At 46.7% G+C, this 20,663-nt stretch overlaps 1 protein-coding gene across 2 annotated transcripts in view; it reads left to right on the top strand.

Moving 5' to 3' along the window:
* The first annotated feature begins 6,444 nt into the window (after positions 1-6,444).
* LOC137439616 (uncharacterized) overlaps positions 6,445-20,663 on the top strand; it is a 38,399-nt gene continuing 24,180 nt past the window's right edge. The window contains exons 1-7 of one of the 2 annotated variants that reach the window (XR_010986959.2): positions 6,445-6,645; positions 6,902-7,013; positions 8,031-8,124; positions 8,233-8,287; positions 14,955-15,095; positions 15,648-15,808; positions 16,465-16,563. Coding sequence is in view for 1 of the 2 variants with exons in the window: in XM_068135543.2 (XP_067991644.2) it covers positions 6,531-6,645; positions 6,902-7,013; positions 8,031-8,124; positions 8,233-8,287; positions 14,955-15,095; positions 15,648-15,808; positions 16,465-16,563 (777 nt within the window). In the remaining variant the exon portion in view is untranslated. The remainder of the gene's footprint in view (positions 6,646-6,901; positions 7,014-8,030; positions 8,125-8,232; positions 8,288-14,954; positions 15,096-15,647; positions 15,809-16,464; positions 16,564-20,663) is intronic. The other variant, XM_068135543.2, reaches the window with a different exon arrangement.

Below are 20,663 nucleotides of genomic sequence, written 5' to 3'. Positions count from 1 at the left end.
GTACAGCAAGAAAACAACCAGAGTGAAAACTGAGTACTCCCTTTGAGCGTGCGTCACTGCCGAGCCCCCTTCGGTGCCCGGCAATGACTTTATGCAGCGCCTGGAGATGGCATAGGAAAGGTGCGGTGTACAACAAGGCTAGGTGGAATGGTGTGAAAGAGTTAGAATGGAAGGAGCAACACCATATCCTGAATGAGATGTGCAGAGGTCAAACTCACCGAGCAGGCTTCGGCTGCAGGAAAAATCAAAAGCTGATAAGAGACATGACCAGAAGAGAACACAGGAAATGCCTTTCTAATTTGGTAAAGGATATCGACGAGGAAGACATGTTGGTCTACCTGTATGGATTTGCTAAACAACGACAGTGGTTGAGATGGGATTCTGCCATACAGACCGATACATCATGGAAGAAACTCCTCTATGTATGGACACCAGAACTGCTGTCATTCCACATCGACGCTATCCACGACCAACTCTCTTCCCCAGCCAACCTAAGATTGGAAGAGATCTTAGGTTGGCTGGGACAAAACCAACCTTGCACTATGTCAACTGTGCCATCATCACCATTGCACACTGCTCCACATCTTAAATGGGTGCAGCTACTCACTCCAAAATGGAAGATACAACTGGCGCCATGACCAAATCCTAAGAGCGATTTCTGGCCAGGCTCTGGCTCCTTCCATCGAAGATGCAAATACGAAGACCAGTATTGTATCAAAGCCAAACTCCATTCCCACCATTGCATTCCGTACAGCTGATAGTACATCCTACAGGAACCCAGCTTTGCCACTTCCACAGGTAGAAACGCAGGACATCCTACAGAAGGCTAAGGATTGGATGTTTGTGATGGATGAAGACCATAAGCCAATAGTGTTCCCTCCACAAATTACGGAAACTGCTAAATGGCCTGATATCACCATCTATTCGGCAGTAACTAAGAATGTCATCATTATTGAATTGACAGTCCCGATGGAGAACCTGTCCAATGCATATGCCAGAAAGAAAGGCAAATACGAAGATCTGGTAGGTGTCTAGCACAGAGGATGGTTTGTAAACTACTTTCCAGTAGAAATAGGTAGTAGAGGATTTTACAATACATCTTTCAGCAAATGCCTTGCCCTTTTAGGTATTCCAAAAGGAAAGAGGAAGATTATTATGGACACTGCATCCAAAACGGCCTTTAGAGTGAGCTATGTCATCTGCCTATGCAGAAGCTCAAAGGCCTTCAGACAAATAGAATTACTGCCTACACCAGAAATTTGCTCTTAGGAAAGAGGGATCGTTGAGCACGCATAAAACCGCTTTAACCCACCAAAGTCTGGTCTGAAGTCCAGAAACCTCAGAGTATAGTTTCGAGTATAGTATAGAGATTCTGCAACTAGGTGAAGATTTTTTTTCCTAAAACAATCTTCATTATTACAGGAGTGCTCATCCTAAAAGGGGTTATTTGAAGGCTCTGAAGATGACTGTGCTGGTGTTTCACCAATGACTCACCCCCCTTGTTGTTGTATAGCCCCGGACAGCTCTCAAACAAGCCTGTGGCACGGATACAGCCAATCAATCTTGCAGGAGCAACCAAGAGATCTCCCACATACAGGATGGTGTACCCCTGCCTTCACAAAGTCATCGCTGTGACAGAGAGAGAGAGAGAGAGTGAGAGAGAGAGAGAGAGACTTTTGAAGCTCTTTTATTATAAAGGTAAGAAACCCATACAAGTCATGCAAATAATAAAGTCACCACAATTCAAAACATGTGCAGCCAAACAACAACAATAAAAACACCAAACACTAAAATAAAAAACTTAACAAACCATGATCAAGTTTACAAAACCCACCCTTTGCACACCATTTTTCCACAAAGGTTTGTAAATCATCTTTCATTTGGAAAAAAGAAAATTCCATGCGTAACCTTGCCATGACTAGAGCCTTAAACACAATTACCACATCACATAAAATATCAGCATTTGCCAGGAGCTTTGCTTTTCTTGTTTTGTAGATTGCTAATTTTCCAATAGAAATTAAGAAATTAGCAAGAGCAGTCTCAGAGCGTTTTTTATAACTAAGTGGTGTTCCAAAGATAAAAACACGTGTAGAAAAAGAAAAGTTCATACGATTAAAAAAAGTTGATAAAAAACCAAAGAAGGGAAAGAGAGAGAGAGAGAGAGAGAGAGAGAGAGAGAGAGAGAGAGAGAGAGAGAGAGAGAGAGAGAGAGAGAGAGAGAGAGAGAGAGAGAGAGAGAGAGAGAGAGAGAGAGAGACAGAGACAGAGAGAGAGACAGAGACAGAGACAGAGACAGAGAGACAGAGACAGAGACAGAGAGAGAGAGAGAGACAGAGAGAGAGAGAGAGAGTCGGCACTCTGACCGTGACCGCACTATCCTGATGAATCCGGGCAACAGGGAAGAATGGGGAATATTTGGCCCCTGACTTGCATTGGGGGGTACAACCACCACAAAGAGGCATCCCTGATAGTTGTTTTTTAGCTCACCTGGAACGAAGGTCAGGGGAACCTATGGGATGGCACATCGTCCGTCAGTCCGTCAGTCCGTCAGTCCATCCGTCCGTCCATCCTTCCGTCAGTCTGTCAGTCCGTAAACACTTGAAACTTCTTCTCCGAAACCGTTGATGGGATTGTGACCAAATTTGGCACAAATGATATTTGTTGTGTTGTGACTAAAGTTTGTTCACGGCATTAAAAAAGTCAGGGTCTAAGGGGGTTTACCGGGATCCAGGTTTGACCCCCCCAAAAGAGGAATTTGCTTTTTCCTCTGAAACTACACACACTATTTCGATGAAACTTGACCACAACCTTCATCATCCATGACGTACCAAAGTTTGTTCACGGCATTAAAAAAAATCTGCCTCTTTGGTGGTCTACGGGGGGTCAAAGTGGGTCCAGGTTTGACCCCCCAAAATAGATATTTGCTTTCCTCTCTGAAACTACTATTACGTGTTACCTCCCAGTACTCCCAAACTACGCCCCTCAGAGTCTCGAGAGGGAACGTGGCAGAAAGATTTGTTATTTTGAGTGTTCTAATAAACCACAATGGCACCAATATTAAATAACCACACCAATGCAATTGTGTAGAACAAAACAAGAAATTGTATAAAGAACTCTCATATATGCAATAATAACACTCTTATAGAAAGTACAATGAAAATATCATTTGCATCTCATGAACAATACATATGATGATACTGACATTCCCCAATGCTCTCAAAGCAATAAACTAACGATACGCGAAATGTGAGTGGAATGTAACAATCCCAAAGTCTGTGCACGAATCCCCACACTGGGTGAAGGTCGAAGTCATGCAGAATGGCAAGAACAATAGGCAGGTATCGGCGCAGCTGCAGACGAGGAGTTACGAGGTGTGAGGTCAGGCCGATGGCGGCGCGGGGTAACGATCCCACAAAACCTGAGTGCAATCCATGCCCCACATCCACCAACGATTAAGCCGATATGGAAACCAACGGCGATCAAGATGAAGAGGTCGATATGGGAATTAAGCAGATATGGAAACCAACGGCGATCAACACAATGATGTCGATATGGGAATTAGGCCAATATGGGAACCAACGGCAACCCACACGATGATGTGGATATGGGAATCCCAACGACAAAACATGATTCACCAGGCGGACGGCCCCCTCGAGCAAAAATGGCGAATCGGCCTGCAAAGGAGGCGCTTGCTTTCCCGCCAACAATAGTTCACGCTCGGTACCAACACCTGAGACACAGGTTTAATTGCAATCGTAATATGGGACGATGTTGCGGGCAATCCCTTTCACGGGAAGCCTCAATTCATTCGCAACCAATATCGAGGAAGTCCGTTCGCCGCCTCGATGCGAATCGCGGCTGTCTCTCTCACGGCCGTCTCCTCTTCCCTGCTGACGTTTCCTCCGCCCCTCGTCTGGTTTCTTTGCCGCGTTTTTCTTTTTCCTCCACAAACATTTATTTTTACCTTTTACTAAAGTCATCTCCATTTCACACAGGAATATTAACAACAATATTACCTGAAACTAAAAATCCTACAAGTATATTGTTGTGGTTTTGGAATAAAGGTTAATTCCCCCTCATAGGTAGACACACCACAACATGAAGCCTCGCGATAGTTCAGTTATTTCTTAGTGAATGTAAGTGTAGTCCTTTCCTGTGTTTAGTTTTGCGTTGAGTAGGCCAGTGAGCTTAGGTGTTCTTTTGGCGCTGAAATGCCACATGGCAGGCCTGAACAAGTCTACAGAGGCCGAAGGGAGGCGCGGCAGGAGGAGTGGTCGGAAAGCACGAGCCGCCAATCAGGGCTCGAGGGGAGTGGCTAACCACGACGACCAGAGGCGGGGTTTGGAACATTCGAGTCGGGCCGGGGCGGAGCCATAAAACCCTGCTCTGAGTCCCCCCACCTCAGAAAGAGAAGTTCCCGGTGAGTTCTGAGTCGCGCAGCCCATGAGTTGAGAACAGATGAGAGAGACAGGAGATGAGTCAGAGTCATGTGCTGAGTTACAGTTCCCTGCGAGACGAGTTACAGTTCCCCGTGAGAGTGAGTTGGGTTGAGCTTGAGAACGCGAGTGGAGCTGCAGAATGAGCGAATTGAATTGCCTATTGTACACGAACGTTCCCTGTGCCCTGCGCTCTGCGCTGTATTAATCGCGCGCTCGAGAGGACGACACGCGCCGGGCCACAGACGCGCGATTTCCTCCTGCCTGCCTTCGCCTGATACGTGCAGTGAACATCCGAGGGCTACGCCTGGCTAGCTGTCCCGGAGCGACCGATGGCGAAGCGCGCTTGGCGCGCGAACATTCTTCTCTTCTTCTCCCCGTGTGCGTGAGTGGGCCCGTGTCTGGGTATAAGTAAGATTGATTAAGCTCTGCTCTGTGTCCCCTTTCCTCCTTCATTCTGAATCATTGTACATTGTAAATAAATTGTGTTCTTCCTCTGATTTGACCGTCCTGTCCCTTCCATCCATTGGCTTCACATGGTATGAATAAAACCGCTCAAATCGGGTTCCAATAAAAGTAAGCACGAGTCACGTGATACGCATACCGCTCGGGCGTACTCGATTAAGCGTGGCTTGTGCGAGGCTCGATCCCCGCTTTCGTGGCAGCGTGGGTTAAAGGTACGTGCGAATTTGTCCCGATACCCTTTTTCACGTTTGCCCGGAATTGGCGATTCGGCCTCGCGGACCCGAAGACCCAGGGGGAAAAAGGGGTTTAATCCCCCTTTTTGTAACGGGAACGGGCTTCGGGAGATCCGCAACAATATAATAACAACAAAGGGGGAAGTGACGAATCCGTAACACTGCACATACGATTTCGATGAAACTTGACCACAACCTTCAACACCCGTGATGTACCAAAGTTTGTTCACAGCATTAAAAGAAATCTGCCTCTTTGGAGGTCTACGGGGGTCAAAGTGGGTCCAGGTTTGACCCCCCAAAATAGATATTTGCTTTCTTCTCTGAAACTACACACACAATGCCGATGAAACTTCACCACCCGTGATGTACCAATGTTTATTCACGGCATGAAAAAAATGTGCCCCTTTAGGGGTCTACAAGGGGGTGGGGGTTTCCCCCCAAAATCGGTGTTTGCTTTCTACTCAGAAAATACACACACAATGCCGATGAAACTTCACCACAACCTTCACCACCCGTGATGTACCAATGTTTGTTCACGGCATTAAAAAATTCTGCCCCTTTGGGGATCTATGGGGGAGGGAGGGTGCCCCCAAAATAGGTATTTGCTTTTGTCTCAGAACTTATACACACTATTTTGAGGAAACTTCACTACAACCTTCATCATCCGTGATGTACCAATGCTTGTTCAAGGCATTGGAAAAAATGGGGTCTGAGGAGGTACAAGGGGTTGGGGGGGAGGGAGAGGAGGAGGGAAGGAAGAAGGTAATTACAGGAAGTTAATTTTCCTCCATGTTTTCACCCCCACAAGCACAACTACCGTACTCACAATCCTCTCTCACACTTTCGATGCGTACGTAATAAATAGGTAATTTTAAAAATTCCAATTACCCACAGTAGATTTAATCCTTCACTTTTTAACTACGTAGGAAAAATGCATGATTTCAAGTGGGAACATGCAAAAAAAATCTCTGCGATTTAAATTTAATGGGAACAGCAAAATTTGTGTTATAGTAAATTACTGTGGTAAATATATTTATTTTGTAGCCGCAAATAGTGGCGGGAGAAAATTTTTGTGACGCAACATTTATCCCGACAATGAAGGAGGAAAAGAATAAATAATTCGAAGCGTAGCGAGTGACGGCTCGGACGGTACGTTCAGGTATTTTTAAGCGTATTTTTTTTAAATGTCAATGCTATTTCGATTTCTTACGACAGTCATGACATTTTGTACGAGTTACGATGGGTTGCAATAGTGAGTGGTTGTCGTTGTTTTGTGGAGCGTTTTTCAGAAATGAATGAGTTAACGCGAAGGATGAAGAAATGGATTGAGGAGGGGTGGATTTAAGAAATACAGAAGGAATTCGTTTCAGGGCCGAAGTGATAGCGGAGTGTTGTTATGGCGGCCCGGCAGAAGCACCGTGGTGCCGCGAACGCCGCTGAGACGGCCGCTCTGCCCTTCAATGAGCGCGTCTTACAGGAAGTTTACGAGTTGTACACCGAGCAGAGCAACGGTACGACCTGCTTGCTTGTTCGAGCGTCGTCCCTGCGGCCGCTGTCTGGTAGTTTTGTATTCTAGGTGGTGGGAGTGTGAGGCGAGGGACGGCGGCCGTTGTAGCCTGGCCGAATGCCCATGCCGCTGACGTGGCGCCTCAGGGAAAGTTTCACCGTCTGACCGGTCTGTTTGCTGCTTGTCTATGCGTCGACACGAGAGGCGACCCCGGTTGATTTGCTGACATGTAATTGTACTTTTATCCCTGCGTTCCTCAGGCCTCGTTCCTCTGGCTCAAGGACTCGGTGTTCACTTGTTGTCCCCGAGGAAGAAGATCACGGTTCTGATTTTAGGGAACCATTCTGCTGGCAAGAGTTCATTCATAAACTGGTGAGAGGGTCTGGCTTTGATTCCTCTGATGGACTTTAAGCCGGTTGTTTCGACTACTGGCATTAGTTTGTGGATGTTAAAGATCCGATGGTGTCTCGTGAAGAGTAGGAGAGTTATCGCCGGCACTCTGAACAAATTACAAATCCCTGCCCTGACTACCATTGGGAAGGTAAACGCAAACCACTCGGTGCCACGCTTCCTGTGGTCCTGCATTGGCAGCGACGAAACTGCCTTCGGGTCCAGCACCGCGGACGGACGGCTCCCAAATGTCGGCGCGTTGCTCGGGTGGAATCTTGCTCGGAATGGAAAAACTTGTTTGCTTTGAAGACACCAATTTGACACCGGCCAAATCGTGGTGGCTTTAAAACTTGTTTGCTTTGAAGACCCCAATTTGACACTGGTGGAATCGTAGTGGCTTTAAAACTTGTTTGCTTTGAAGACCCCAATTTGACACTGGTGGAATCGTGGTGGCTTTAAAACTTGTTTGGTTTGAAGACCCCAATTTGACTGGTCGAATTGTGGTGGTGTTAAAACATATTTGCTTTGAAGACACCAATTTGACACGGACCGAATCGTGGTGGCTTTAAAACCTGTTTGCTTTGAAGACCCCAATTTGACACTGGTGGAATCGTGGCAGCTTTAAAACGTGTTTGGTTTGAAGACCCCAATTTGACATTGGTCGAATTGTGGTGGTGTTAAAACATATTTGCTTTGAAGACACCAATTTGACACGGACCGAATCGTGGCGTTAAAACATTTTCTTTGAAGACCCCAATTTGACCACGGCCAAATCGTGGTGGCTTTAAAACTTGTTTGCTTTGAAGACCCCAATTTGACACAGACCGAATCGTGACGTTAAAACTTCTTTGCTTTGAAGACCCCAATTTGACACGGACCGAATCGTGACGTTAAAACTTCTTTGCTTTTAAGACCCCAATTTGACACCGGCGGAATCGTGGCGTTAAAACATTTGCTTTGAAGACCCCAATTTGACACCGGCTGTTCCCGTCTCTCTAGGTACATTGAAGAGCACGTGCAGCGGGTTGGTGTTGCCATCGAGACTCGAGGTTTCACGTTTGTGACGAGCGGAAAGCACAGGGAGTCGCTCACAGTGAGTCATTCAAGCGAGCCTTCACAAGTGTCCTTGAGCTGTCTCCATTCCGCAGCAATCTTGTTCGCCTCTTAATGACTCCACTGGCTGTCGCCATTTATTTTACAGGGACATGCGACTTTACACCTATACCCCCATTTCAAGTCTTTGCAGGACTTTCGAGGTGAGTGCTTTGCAGGACTTTATCGGGCGGTTGTGTTTTCCAGCCGGAACGCGCTGCTTTTGTTCACGCTCGTTGGAGTGACGGTAACGCGAGAGAGTTTCAGTGCTGGATAAAAACCAGCAGCGGGCCTTGGAAGCCTTTGAAAAGGGTGCGTTTCATGAGCTTTAGCTGTTGTCCTTCGTTTCTGTGGCCACCCTGTTGCCACGTTTTATACAATGGGAACACGGTGGCCACAGAAACTCCGCCGTACTCCGCCGTGGATCCTGGCAACTGGAAATCTGGTGCTTCATCTGCCACTGGGATTTGTACGTGTTTCTCGGTCATTGTGATTATGTGCATTCTATGATTGTGTGGATTCTTAAATGTGACGAGTTCCATTGTCCATTCGTTCTCTTCATGCGTCGGTGTTTATTTGGAGATGTACTTGTTTGTCGTCCGATGGAATGGTGCAGAGGCGACGCATTTACCTTTGACTGCTGTCGAGTCTGGGTTCAAGTCCCGAACTGTCGGGTCGGTGTTTCGCGGTCTGGGCGTTGCATCACAAGCTGCGCCGTCCCTAGGATGGACGTTAAACCGGGCGTGCCGTCTGCCGGCACTAGCTGGTGGACGTTGGATCCCAAGATGTCTTTCAAGAAGAGGAAGCGAGCTATCACGGGCATCCTGAACAAATTTTACGAAGTCTTGCCATGATTACAGAGGGGGACGCAGAGGGGAACCACCCAGTGTAATCCTTGCCATGAGACAGCTTTGCCGGCGCTGGACCTGCCTTCGGGCACAGCATCGCAGACGGTATACAACAATGATTGTCAGGATTAGGAATGGAGAACAATTGGGAGTGCGATGCATTCAATTGAGAATAGAGTTGAGAAATGAAAGCTGTTCGTCTCCACATCTCTTTCCTGCTGACTCTTTCTTTGGGATTTTGGTGATATTCTCCTTTCATCCCATGCATAATATGCGAGTTCATCAACTCGACTTTATCTCCATGGCATGGCCCTCCGACGATGCTTATCTACGTAGCCGCTGTCGGGCAATGGAATGGCCAATAATTCTTGCATGATACAGTCCGTCGCAAAGCCCTGGCTATGTGGTGGGAATATTTAATTTGCCGTATAGATGCCTTCTGTCTTGAAGATGAGTAGCATTATGGGTAGGAATTTAGCAATGCCAATGGCCCTCGCCCAAACGCTGAGGGAATAGCGCAGAGTCCCAACCCACCTTGGGAATCGTCTTTTTACGTGGTTTGATTCCAGACAGACCAAGATCCCACTTCGTACCTTTGTGTTCCTCGTGCTTTATAGCCAAGAGTTGCATCACAGAGTACACCTTTGTTTTTGGAAGGAATGATTAAGCAAGCTTTCTTTTCTGCTAGCACTCACTTGTCTACGTTATAAGATCCTGTCGTTTTTGTCCCCCGTCGCACAGCAGAGCGAAAGGGGGACTATGGCTTTCCCCTCCGTCCGTGTGTCCGTCCGTCCGTCCGTGCGGGTGTGCGTGCATAAGCGAAGGACTGCATTCGAATTTGGTGTGTGGGTGCAACCAACGTCAAAATCAAAGATGGCCGCCGCCATGTATGTCTGATGCCATGTATGTCTGAACCTTGTAACCTGCATATCTTGAAAAATAAGCCAAGTATCAACTTCTAATGTGGTGTGTGGGTGTATCTAGTGTGTGGGTGTGGGTGTATCTGGTGTGTGGGTGTGGGTGTATCTAAAGACGAACGCTATTGAAAATTGGGTCGCCACGTCAAAATCCAAGATGGCCGCCGCCATGTATGTCTGAACCTTTGAACGCAACTGCTCCTGGACTCTGTGTCCTTCTCTCCTGACAAGGTGGAGAAGTTTTTATCAAACCTCGACTCTGATTCTGCAACTGGACCAGATGGCATCAGCCCTCGGGTCCTAAAATCCTGCTCTGCCGCTCTATCTCACCCTCTCTCTGTTCTTTTCACCCTCTCTTTTGCTCAAGGTCATCTGCCAGCATCTTGGAAATCAGCAAACATTGCCGCTTTACACAAAAAAGGTGCAAAAACAGATCCTTGCAACTACAGACCAATCAGCCTGCTCCCAGTTATCAGCAAAGTCATGGAATCCATCATTGCTTCCGATATCAAATCCTTCCTCTTCTCCAATGGCTTGATCTCTGATCATCAATTTGGATTCAGACCAGGTCATTCTACTCTGGACATGTTGCTTCTGCTGTCTCAACAATGGATGGAGGTCCTCAATGCCAAACAGGAAATCAGAGCTGACTCACTTGACATATCACGTGCCTTTGATACGGTCTGGCACCCAGCTCTGCTCACCAAACTCACCTCCTTTGGTATTCAGGGAAATCTCCACTCATGGCTTGCGGATTTCCTCTCTGGTCGTAGGCAATGTGTGGCCCTGAATGGATTTCTCTCATCTTCCAATTCCTGTTCTGGCTGGAGTTCCCCAAGGTAGTGTTCTGGGCCCTGTGCTATTTCTGGTCTTCATCAATGATCTCTCCGACTCTCTGGATAATCCTCTCTATCTTTGCTGATTCCACTATCTGCCGCTCCATTCCTCATCCCTCAGATCGGCAGTCTGCAGCCTCCTCACTCTCTGCAGACCTGGACAAAATCACAGACTGGTCAAACAAGTGGAACATGTCTTTCAATCCTGACAAATCTCACACTCTTACAATGTCTCTCCGAAAGGACCGACTGGACAACCCTCCCATCTACTTTCTCAACAATCCTCTCCAAGAAGTTCTGTCGCTCAAGCTTTTGGGTCTCACTATCTGCCATGATCTTTCTTGGGAAAACCACATTTCCAAGCTGGCCTCCAAAGCCAGTCGCCGACTGGGCATCCTCCGTCGTGCGAAATCCTTCCTTGGCACACCTGAGCTCCTCACCACATACAAGGCTTTCTTTCATCCGCAGCTCAATGGAATACTGTTCCCCCCTCTGGGCTGGTGCTCCTGCCTCACACCTTGCTCGGCTTCACGCTGTTGAGGCCAAAGCTTTCAGAATCATTGGAATCTCCTGCGATGTAGTCAACTCCGAGGGCCTTTCACTCACTCACCGCAGGCAGGTTGGTGGTCTTTCTGTCTTCTACCGACTCCTCTCCGGCCTTGCTCCCCCAGCTCTCTCTGTGCTCTGTCCCCCCAATATTCCTTCAGGTCGCACAAGATCTGCCTGCAACCCTCTTATGGTTAAACTGCCAAAGTCTAGGCTCTCTGCTCACCTTCACTCTTTCATTCTCCTTTTCTCCCGCCTCTGGAACAAACTCCCCCACTCCCTTCAATCCCACTCCTCCCTCCAGGTCTTTAAAACAGCTGTTCACCACCATCTCTTATCTTCCCCCATCGAAAACCTTGATCTTTTCTACCCCCGGTAATTCACCCCAGAGTCCTTGCAGTGTTCATATGTTTTATTCCTCTCCCACCTCCCCCCAAGTCCTCCCGATGTCCCTGCTCTCAAATGTTGTGTTTGTGTCCTTCCCCCTCTCTCCCCATCTTGTCTGCCGCTCCCCTTGTTTTTTGTGTTTTGTGTGTCGGTTTGTCTTTTTGTGTGATTAATGTTAGCTCTTTCACGAGCCTCGATCTTGTATACAAAAAAAAAAAAAAAAAAAAAAAAAAACCTTGTGAGATGAATATCTTGAAAAATAAGCGAAGTACCAACTTCTAATTTGGTGTGTGGGTGTATCTCGCCATATAAGGAAGAACGCTATTGAAAATTGGGTTGCCACGTCAAAATCCAAGATGGCCGCCACCATGTATATGTCTGAACCTTGTGAGCGAAATATCTCGAAAAATAAGCAAAGTACCAACTTCTAATCTGGTGTGTGGGTGTATCTAGGCACACGGAAGAACGCTGTTTAAAATTGGGTCGCCACGTCAAATACCAAGATGGCCGCCGCCATGTATGTCTGAATCTTGTGAGAAGAATATCTTGAAAGATAAGCGAAGTACCAACTTCTAATTTGGTGTGTGGGTGTATCTCGGCATAAGGAAGACCGCTATTGAAAATTGGGTCGCCACATCAAAATCCAAGATGGCCGCCTCCATGTTTGTCTGACCCTTGTGAGCGAAATATCATATCATATAGCATGTTTTTTCTGCGTGTTCCACTTTGTCAACTCGCATCATTTCCCCAACGGGGGACCTAGGCGTAACGCTTGTTATTTATTTATTTGACTTGTGGAGCTTGTACGTTAATGACATACAGGAAAAATACTGTACATGGGTGTACTTTTACATTAATTGGAACATTAGCAGTTGATGGACGGACATGGAGTATGTGTGGGATTCAAACCTAGGTTCCCCCTCGCGGTGTATGAATGTTGAGTTGGATCTTGGAGACTGTATGAAGCTGGAAGGTGTGAAAACATTTTCCTACCTCGGAGACGTGCTGAATGGAGAAGGTGGATCAGACTCGGCAACGGTTGCTGGAGTGAGATGTGCATGGAAGAAGTTTCGGGAACTGAGTGGCGTGGACGATGAGGGGAGTGTCGTTGAAGCTGAAGGGAAAGGTGTATGCTGCATGTGTGAGAAGTGTTATGATTTATGGGAGCGAGACATGGGTAATGAACGTAGAGCAGCAAGGAAGGCTGGAAAGGGTGGAAATGCGAATGGTTCGGTGGATGTGTGGAGTATCGTTGAGAGAGAGAAAGACAAATGATGAATTGCGAAAGATGATGGGAATAGAGCCTGTGATTGATGCTGTGAAGAGAAACAGTTTGAGATGGTTTGGTCATGTGTTGAGGAAGGATGAAAGTGACTGGTTGAGAAGAGTGATGGAAATGAATGTGGAAGGAAGTGGAGGACGGGGAAGACCGAGAAAGACTTGGCTGAAGGTGCTGGAAGATGAAATGTGGGCAAGGGGGTTAACAAGGGGAGATGCAGAAAATAGGGTAAATGGAGAAGATTGTCATGGGGACCGCAAGGCTAACCCCTGCTCTAGCAGGGAAAATGGCCTTAAAATGCCTGTTGTTGTTTTTGTTCCCCCTAATCATTAACCACATGCTCAGATGCAAACGGTGAACGAGTAACTCAAAAGTGGCCAAATTCCTGCCCCCAACTGGCCCTGTAAAGGCAACGGGAAACCTGTTGCATCCTTTGTCGAAGCAATTCGACAGGAACGACTTTGGTCTCCGAGAATGGCATATGTCGCGTCAAATGTTAGGTCAAATTGCCGATCTTTTCCTTTTTTGAAAGTGACAATGAAATGTTTTGGTGTTGACAAGGAAGAACAACAAGCTGGTGGAACAGTTATCTTCGAAGTCCTCTCCACTTAATGGAATACTCGTCTTACCTGTGAAGCAGCGGGTTTGACACTCTTTGTAACAATGCTTAAAATCCGCGATAAGCAAATACCTGGGACCCCGAGGAGCTGCCACAGTTAACACCACCAAATACATTGGTTGGATATTAAAAATGGATATGTTGCATGAAACGTTGCCGCTAGAATTGGAGGCCTGGCGTAACGCAATTTGAGGCCTGGTAGCCCTCGATTTGGATCGCAGTTGATATTCCCATTGCATTGTCAAAAAGCGTTGGGACAAAAAAGTGATTCTTCCTATGTTGTGCATATCGTCTTTTTATTTTTTCCGCTTCTCGATTAGAACATTCATCGTTTGTGTTCCCTGCTTTCAGGTAGCACTTTACTGAGCTATCGATTAAAACGATCGCTAGTTCGTCTTTGGATAAACTGTTGAGAGACCACGATGAGTGGCGACAGTTTGCAAAAAAATAAAATAATAATTGTGCATTTCGTCCCCGTCCCCAACCAAAGCCAAACAGGTTGCCTATCTCTTGCGTCAAATGATGTCATTGTTTCCTTGGTTACCACTTTGCTGATGTCAAAGTGACTGCTTATTTGGAGGGGAGGCTTGGGGTGGAGAGAGGAGAGGGGGAAGGGGAAGGGGAAGGTGAACTTTGAGAATTTGAGGCTAAGGGATTGAGATAAAACGACGGAGCAGTTTGGATGCTGTGACTCATGGATGGCTTTGTAGTGAGTATTCTGAAGGTTGTGATTTGTGCAGGGGGAATTGTGAATAGTTGGGTTAGGAGAGGGGATGGAATGTATTGGTTTTAATAATGGACAGTCGTGGTGGGAGGGTGGATGAATGCCAAATGGTTTGTTGATGAGTAAACTTGCGAGTTGGAATGCAGATAGGCATTGGAGTATAAAGTTCTCAAAATAGTTTTATTTTGAACTACAAACTTACGGTCCCACCTTCGTGCTGCTTTGCTTTCCTATTAAGCCTCGCGGTTGACCATTTTTGCTGTGGCTGCTACATAATGTGCGGACTGTACGTCCTTTTAAGGGCAGTTTTCCTTCCATTGCGTCGCCATTGTGAATGGAAAAGGTGACAGCTTTTACGAATTTTTAACTCTGGCTCCGAACCAAGCAGACATGGCTGTACCAGTCCAGCCCTTCTCTGGCTAGCTTTAGTCCAGTTAGGCCTGTTAAAGCTGCCAGTCGAAGAGCTGTGCTGGGCGGTCACTTACGGCACTCACTGGATTGGAGACCGCGATCGGTGCAGGTAGGGTGGTCCCAAAGATTGTCTGAGAATATTTGTGGTGTCTGGATTTGATCACGAGAAGACTTACCTCTCCTTTGACCTTTTATTTACTTCCACCCCCCCTCCCCCTCCCCCCTCCCAACACCCTCTTCCTCCAATCAACCCAACTGCCCCAGGTGTGTCCGAGTACCTTTCCACAGAAGTGTCGACCTCTAAGCAGAAGGGGTTCAACCTGGTTACTTTCATCGACACACCAGGCCTAGTCGATGGGGATATGAAGTATCCTTTTGAAGTGGACAGTGTACTACAGTGGCTTGGTAATCTTGGCAACTGAATACCATTGTGTAGATATTGATGTGGCGTCTCGTTTGCCTTCGTTTTAGATTCTCGTGTCCATTTATTTATTTCGCCTTTCATTTATTTTGATTATATGGTATTTGCCAAAAGAGATTGCCTTGCCTTAATCTCATAAAATAAATAAACATTCCCCTTTCTGCTTAGTAGTCCTGCATCAGAGTGGCAGCCCGTTCAGGATTGTACACCTTCGCCAATGAAACTGCCTTGGCAGCTCTATGTGCCTCATGGCGTGAAAGGAATGGTTATTATTTATGCTTGATAGAGCACTCGTACACATTTTGTGTTATGTAATGACGCTTTTAGCAAGCTAGTAACATCTTAACCCTGTGTTGATTCTGATAGTGCTGAAGGGTATCATCACGGTTTTTTGTTATATTGGGTTCATTATCACTGCAGGCGTCTCTTTTCTGTGTTTTCTGCCACTGCTGTGTTATCGACCTTACACGCTCCTCCCCCACCTCACTCCCTCCCCCATGTACTCTATGTTCATCCACTACTGCATCTTTTTCAAGGTGAGATGGCAGATCTTATCTTCGTCTACTTCGACCCAATGGGTCAGGCACTGTGCAAGCGTACACTCAACATCGTGGAGCGTCTCAATAAGTCTCAAGGGGACAAGATCCGCTTTTACTTGAGCAAGGCTGACGAGGCCGGGCATGAGACCGATCGTCAGGTGAGTTGCGTATTTGTAGATATGAAGTTTGATGACATTGTCAAACTAGAACGCCACTCAGTGGAGCGCATACTCTCGCCGTGGATCAAGTTGGAATCTACCAATGGTAAAAAAATCCTTCAAAAAATTCCTGGATCCGGAATAATATCCTGAACTTTACCAAAAAGTAATCAATTCTTCCTTATCCCAAGGGCAATCATCCCACCAACATTCATCCAAATCCGTTCAGAACTTTTCCAGATATCTTGTTCACAAACACACGAACACACACACGGACGGACACGATCAAATGCATTACTCCCGAAAATAAAGTTGCACATTGTTACAAAAAGTCATTTTTCTTGACAAGTTTATTTACAAGAAAAAAAAAATCGTTTTCATCGAACAAGCTTTTTGAGAAATAAAAGAGCACACTGCCCGGTTTCCAAATCCTTGTCCTGATGATTCATCCCTTTGTAATGATGCACCCAGCAGACACTTTGTGCACACATCGAAAAGGAGAGGTCCACATGCCCACTTGCATCGTGGATACTTGTGGGAATACCAAAGTCACCGATTGACCAAACTTTAGGAAAGCGTTTTGTTCCAAGTGACGATTTGTGAAATGGCTACATGTTAAGGCATCCTTTGATTCGTTCCGTGGCCTCTCCCTTCAGCGCGTCATGATGCAGATAGTGCAAGAGCTCTGCAAGCGACCAGGCCTCAACAAGTGTGGATTTGAAATGCCGACCATCTACATACCCAATGCCAACAAGGTGTGCAAAAGTCACGTTGATTATTGCCCGTTTAAAGGTAGGCTGTAATCATCGTACCACCGATATTTGAGGTCATGGTGTTTTTGCTTCACTATGGTTACCAACATTTCTTAAAAGAAAGCTAGAGGTGTGAGATGGGGTTTAACCACCCCAAAATTCAAGGTCTAACCACATTTTGTGAGTGGGAGTTAGTAGTGGAGATGTACTATTGGTTAATTATTTTCTCAGCTGGCTAAATATACTACTGCTTTGAGGAAGCTTGTTTAAGGCGCGTTAAAAGTGATTCACAACCAACAGGACGACAAAAGAAAAAGTAAGCATTTCTGCTTGCATAACACATATAAAATGCCCTCTAAAAGTATTGGAACAGTGGAGTGAAATTTATTATTTCCATATACTCAAGAAATTTGGATTTGAGATCAAAATATGACTGAGGCAAGAGTGCAGGAGGTCAGCTTTAATTTATTGGTATTCCCATGCATTTATGTTTTACCATTGTAGAATGTAGAATAATAGCATTTGCTATGTTCAGTCCCCCCATTTTAGATAAGCATAAGCATTGGAACAGATTAACTTAAAGTAGTATAATAGTATTGTCGTCTCCCCGGGGTTAAGACCCCTGGGTGACGAATGACCCAAATGAGCTTTAACTCCAAGGTGTACTTTGAACCTTGGCGGGATTATAGTTTCGCGCGCGCGGGAAAGCCCGAAACCTTACCCGATCGGGAACACACAGGGTTAATCCGAACCCACAGAACAAAAACGAAACAAGACAAGAAAAGTAAAAATTCCACAAATAATGATTTAATGAAAATAAATGCAAAAACCAAATAAAAATATTGAGGTTAAAAACTCGTAGTAATAGGCTAAGGTGAGAGACCCTCCACGCGGACTCAATTACAGACTCGGGGAGAAATAAAAGAAAATAAAATGGTTTGGTAATTGGCCGCACTCAGCTTTTTTTTTTTTTTTTTTTCTTTGTATACAAGATCGAGGCTCGTGAAAGAGCTAACATTAATCACACAAAAAGACAAACCGACACACAAAACACAAAAAACAAGGGGAGCGGCAAACAAGATGGGGAGAGAGGGGGAAGGACACAAAAGAGAGGGGGAAGAGGGGGAAGGACACAAACACAACATTTGAGAGCAGGGACATCGGGAGGACTTGGGGGGGAGGTGGGAGAGGATTAAAACATATGAACACTGCAAGGACTCTGGGGTGAATTACCGGGGGTAGAAAAGATCAAGGTTTTCGATGGGGGACGATAAGAGATGGTGGTGAACAGCTGTTTTAAAGACCTGGAGGGAGGAGTGGGATTGAAGGGAGTGGGGGAGTTTGTTCCAGAGGCGGGAGAAAAGGGGAATGAAAGAGTGAAGGTGAGCAGAGAGCCTAGACTTTGGCAGTTTAACCATAAGAGGGTTGCAGGCAGATCTTGTGCGACCTGAAGGAATATTGGGGGGACAGAGCACAGAGAGAGCTGGGGGAGCAAGGCCGGAGAGGAGTCGGTAGAAGACAGAAAGACCACCAACCTGCCTGCGGTGAGTGAGTGAAAGGCCCTCGGCGTTGACTACATCGCAGGAGATTCCAATGATTCTGAAAGCTTTGGCCTCAACAGCGTGAAGCCGAGCAAGGTGTGAGGCAGGAGCACCAGCCCAGAGGGGGGAACAGTATTCCATTGAGCTGCGGATGAAAGCCTTGTATGTGGTGAGGAGCTCAGGTGTGCCAAGGAAGGACTTCGCACGACGGAGGATGCCCAGTCGGCGACTGGCTTTGGAGGCCAGCTTGGAAATGTGGTTTTCCCAAGAAAGATCATGGCAGATAGTGAGACCCAAAAGCTTGAGCGACAGAACTTCTTGGAGAGGATTGTTGAGAAAGTAGATGGGAGGGTTGTCCAGTCGGTCCTTTCAGAGAGACATTGTAAGAGTGTGAGATTTGTCAGGATTGAAAGACATGTTCCACTTGTTTGACCAGTCTGTGATTTTGTCCAGGTCTGCAGAGAGTGAGGAGGCTGCAGACTGCCGATCTGAGGGATGAGGAATGGAGCGACAGAGAGTAGAGTCGTCAGCAAAGAGATAGAGAGGATTTTCAAGAGAGTCAGAGAGATCATTGATGAAGACCAGAAAAAGCACAGGGCCCAGAACACTACCTTGGGGAACTCCAGCCTGAACAGGAAGAGGAGATGAGAGAAACCCATTCAGGGCCACACGTTGACTACGACCAGAGAGGAAGTCCGCCAGCCATGCGTGGAGATTTCCATGGATACCAAAGGAGGAGAGGTTGGAGAGCAGAGCAGGGTGCCAGACCGTATCGAAGGCACGTGAAATGTCAAGGGAGACTGCTCTAATTTCCTGTTTGGCGTTGAGGACCTCCATCCATTGTTGAGAAAGCAGAAGCAGCATGTCCAGAGTAGAGTGACCAGGTCTGAAACCAAATTGATGATCAGAGATCAAGCCATTGGAGAAGAGGAAAGATTTAATATCTGAAGCAATGATGGATTCCATGACTTTGCTGATAATTGGGAGAAGGCTGATTGGTCTGTAGTTGCTGGGATCTGTTTTTGCACCTTTTTTGTGCAAAGCGGTGATGTTGGCTGATTTCCAAGCAGATGGCAGATGACCTTGAGCAAAAGAGAGGGTGAAGAGAACAGAAAGAGGGAGTGAAAGAGCAGAAGAACATGATTTTAGGACCCGTGGGCTGATGCCGTCAGGACCAGTTGCAGAATCAGAGTCGAGGGTTGACAGAAACTTTTCCACCTTGTCAGGAGGAAAGGACACAGAGTCCAGGAGCAGCTGGGTACGACTGGGTACGGTGGGTACAGAGAGGGATGGGTTTGGGACACAAGATTTAGAGGCAAACACAGAGTTGAGGCATTCAGCTTTTTCACGTGCGGAGTCAGCCGTTAAGCCGTTTGAGGTGAGGGAGGGGATGGAGGGGGAACAAACACCAGAAACAGATTTGACCAGACGCCACCAGGATTTGGAAGAGGGAGACAGATAAGAGAGTTCGGTCTTGAGAATGGTGAGATATTGTTTCCTGGCTCTCCTGAGGGTGGACACACACTTGTTTCGGGCTTTGTGAAAGGAAATGAGATTTCCTTCCGTTGGATTTGCTTTCCAGTTCAACTGAGGAATTGTCGACATTCGTTGCCTCCAAACCACCACGTGGGAAGCGCACAAAAATGGCGCAGAGTCGCGCTCCCTCGACGTCCCAACGTAAGGTACTTCTAATGATGCCGATTGCCCCGAACCTCTCTTGTTCAGTCTCTTCCCCACATGCGCACATGAGCCAAACATGCGCCACTGCCCGCGACCACGCTAGAACAAAGGAGAGAGCAGCAAACACGATCGTCCACGATGAATCCCATGATCAGAAGAGATCTGATGGTTAAACTGCCGAAATCTCGGCTCTCTGCTCACCTTCACTCTTTCATTCCTCTTTTCTCCCGCCTCTGGAACAAACTCCCTCACTCCCTTCAATCCCACTCCTCCCTCCAGGTCTTTAAAACAGCTGTTCACCACCATCTCTTATCTTCCCCCATCCAAAACCTTGATCTTTTCTACCCCCGCTAATTCACCCCAGATCCACCTTGTTTGAAATTCCAACTTCTTTCCTGGAAGTCCTGGCAGTGTCCATATGTTTTATACCTCTCCCACCGCCCCCTTCCCATGCCCCCCCCCCCCCCAAAGCCCTCGCCCTCTCTCAGATCTCTCGATGTCTCCATGTCTCTCGGTCCCTGCTCTCAAATGTTGTGTTTGTGTCCTTCCCCCTCTCTCCCCATCTTGTCTACCGCTCCCGATGTTATATGTTTTATGTGTCGGTTTGTCTTTCTGTGTGATTAATGTTCGCTCTTTCACGAGCCTCGATCTTGTATACAAAACAAAACAAAAAAAAACCAAAAAAAAACAAACAAACAAACAAAGATCAAAATGGCGAGACGGCTTCTTTTTGCTCTCCTAGCTCTCAAATGTACGACTCTGACGTCACACTGTCCAATTACCGAGCGCTATTCCATCATCCATCACTCCGACCAATCACGAAGCTCGGGGCGTGGTCTTCCCGTCACGAGTCATCGGAGGGTGGAGTCTAATCTCTTTTCG

The sequence above is a fragment of the Myxine glutinosa genome, chromosome 14 (assembly GCF_964187855.1).
Source record: "Myxine glutinosa chromosome 14, kmMyxGlut1.1, whole genome shotgun sequence".
Lineage (NCBI taxonomy): Eukaryota > Metazoa > Chordata > Myxini > Myxiniformes > Myxinidae > Myxine > Myxine glutinosa.
The sequence above is the reverse complement of the archived record's forward strand: the minus strand, read 5'-3'. Positions and strand labels throughout refer to the sequence as shown.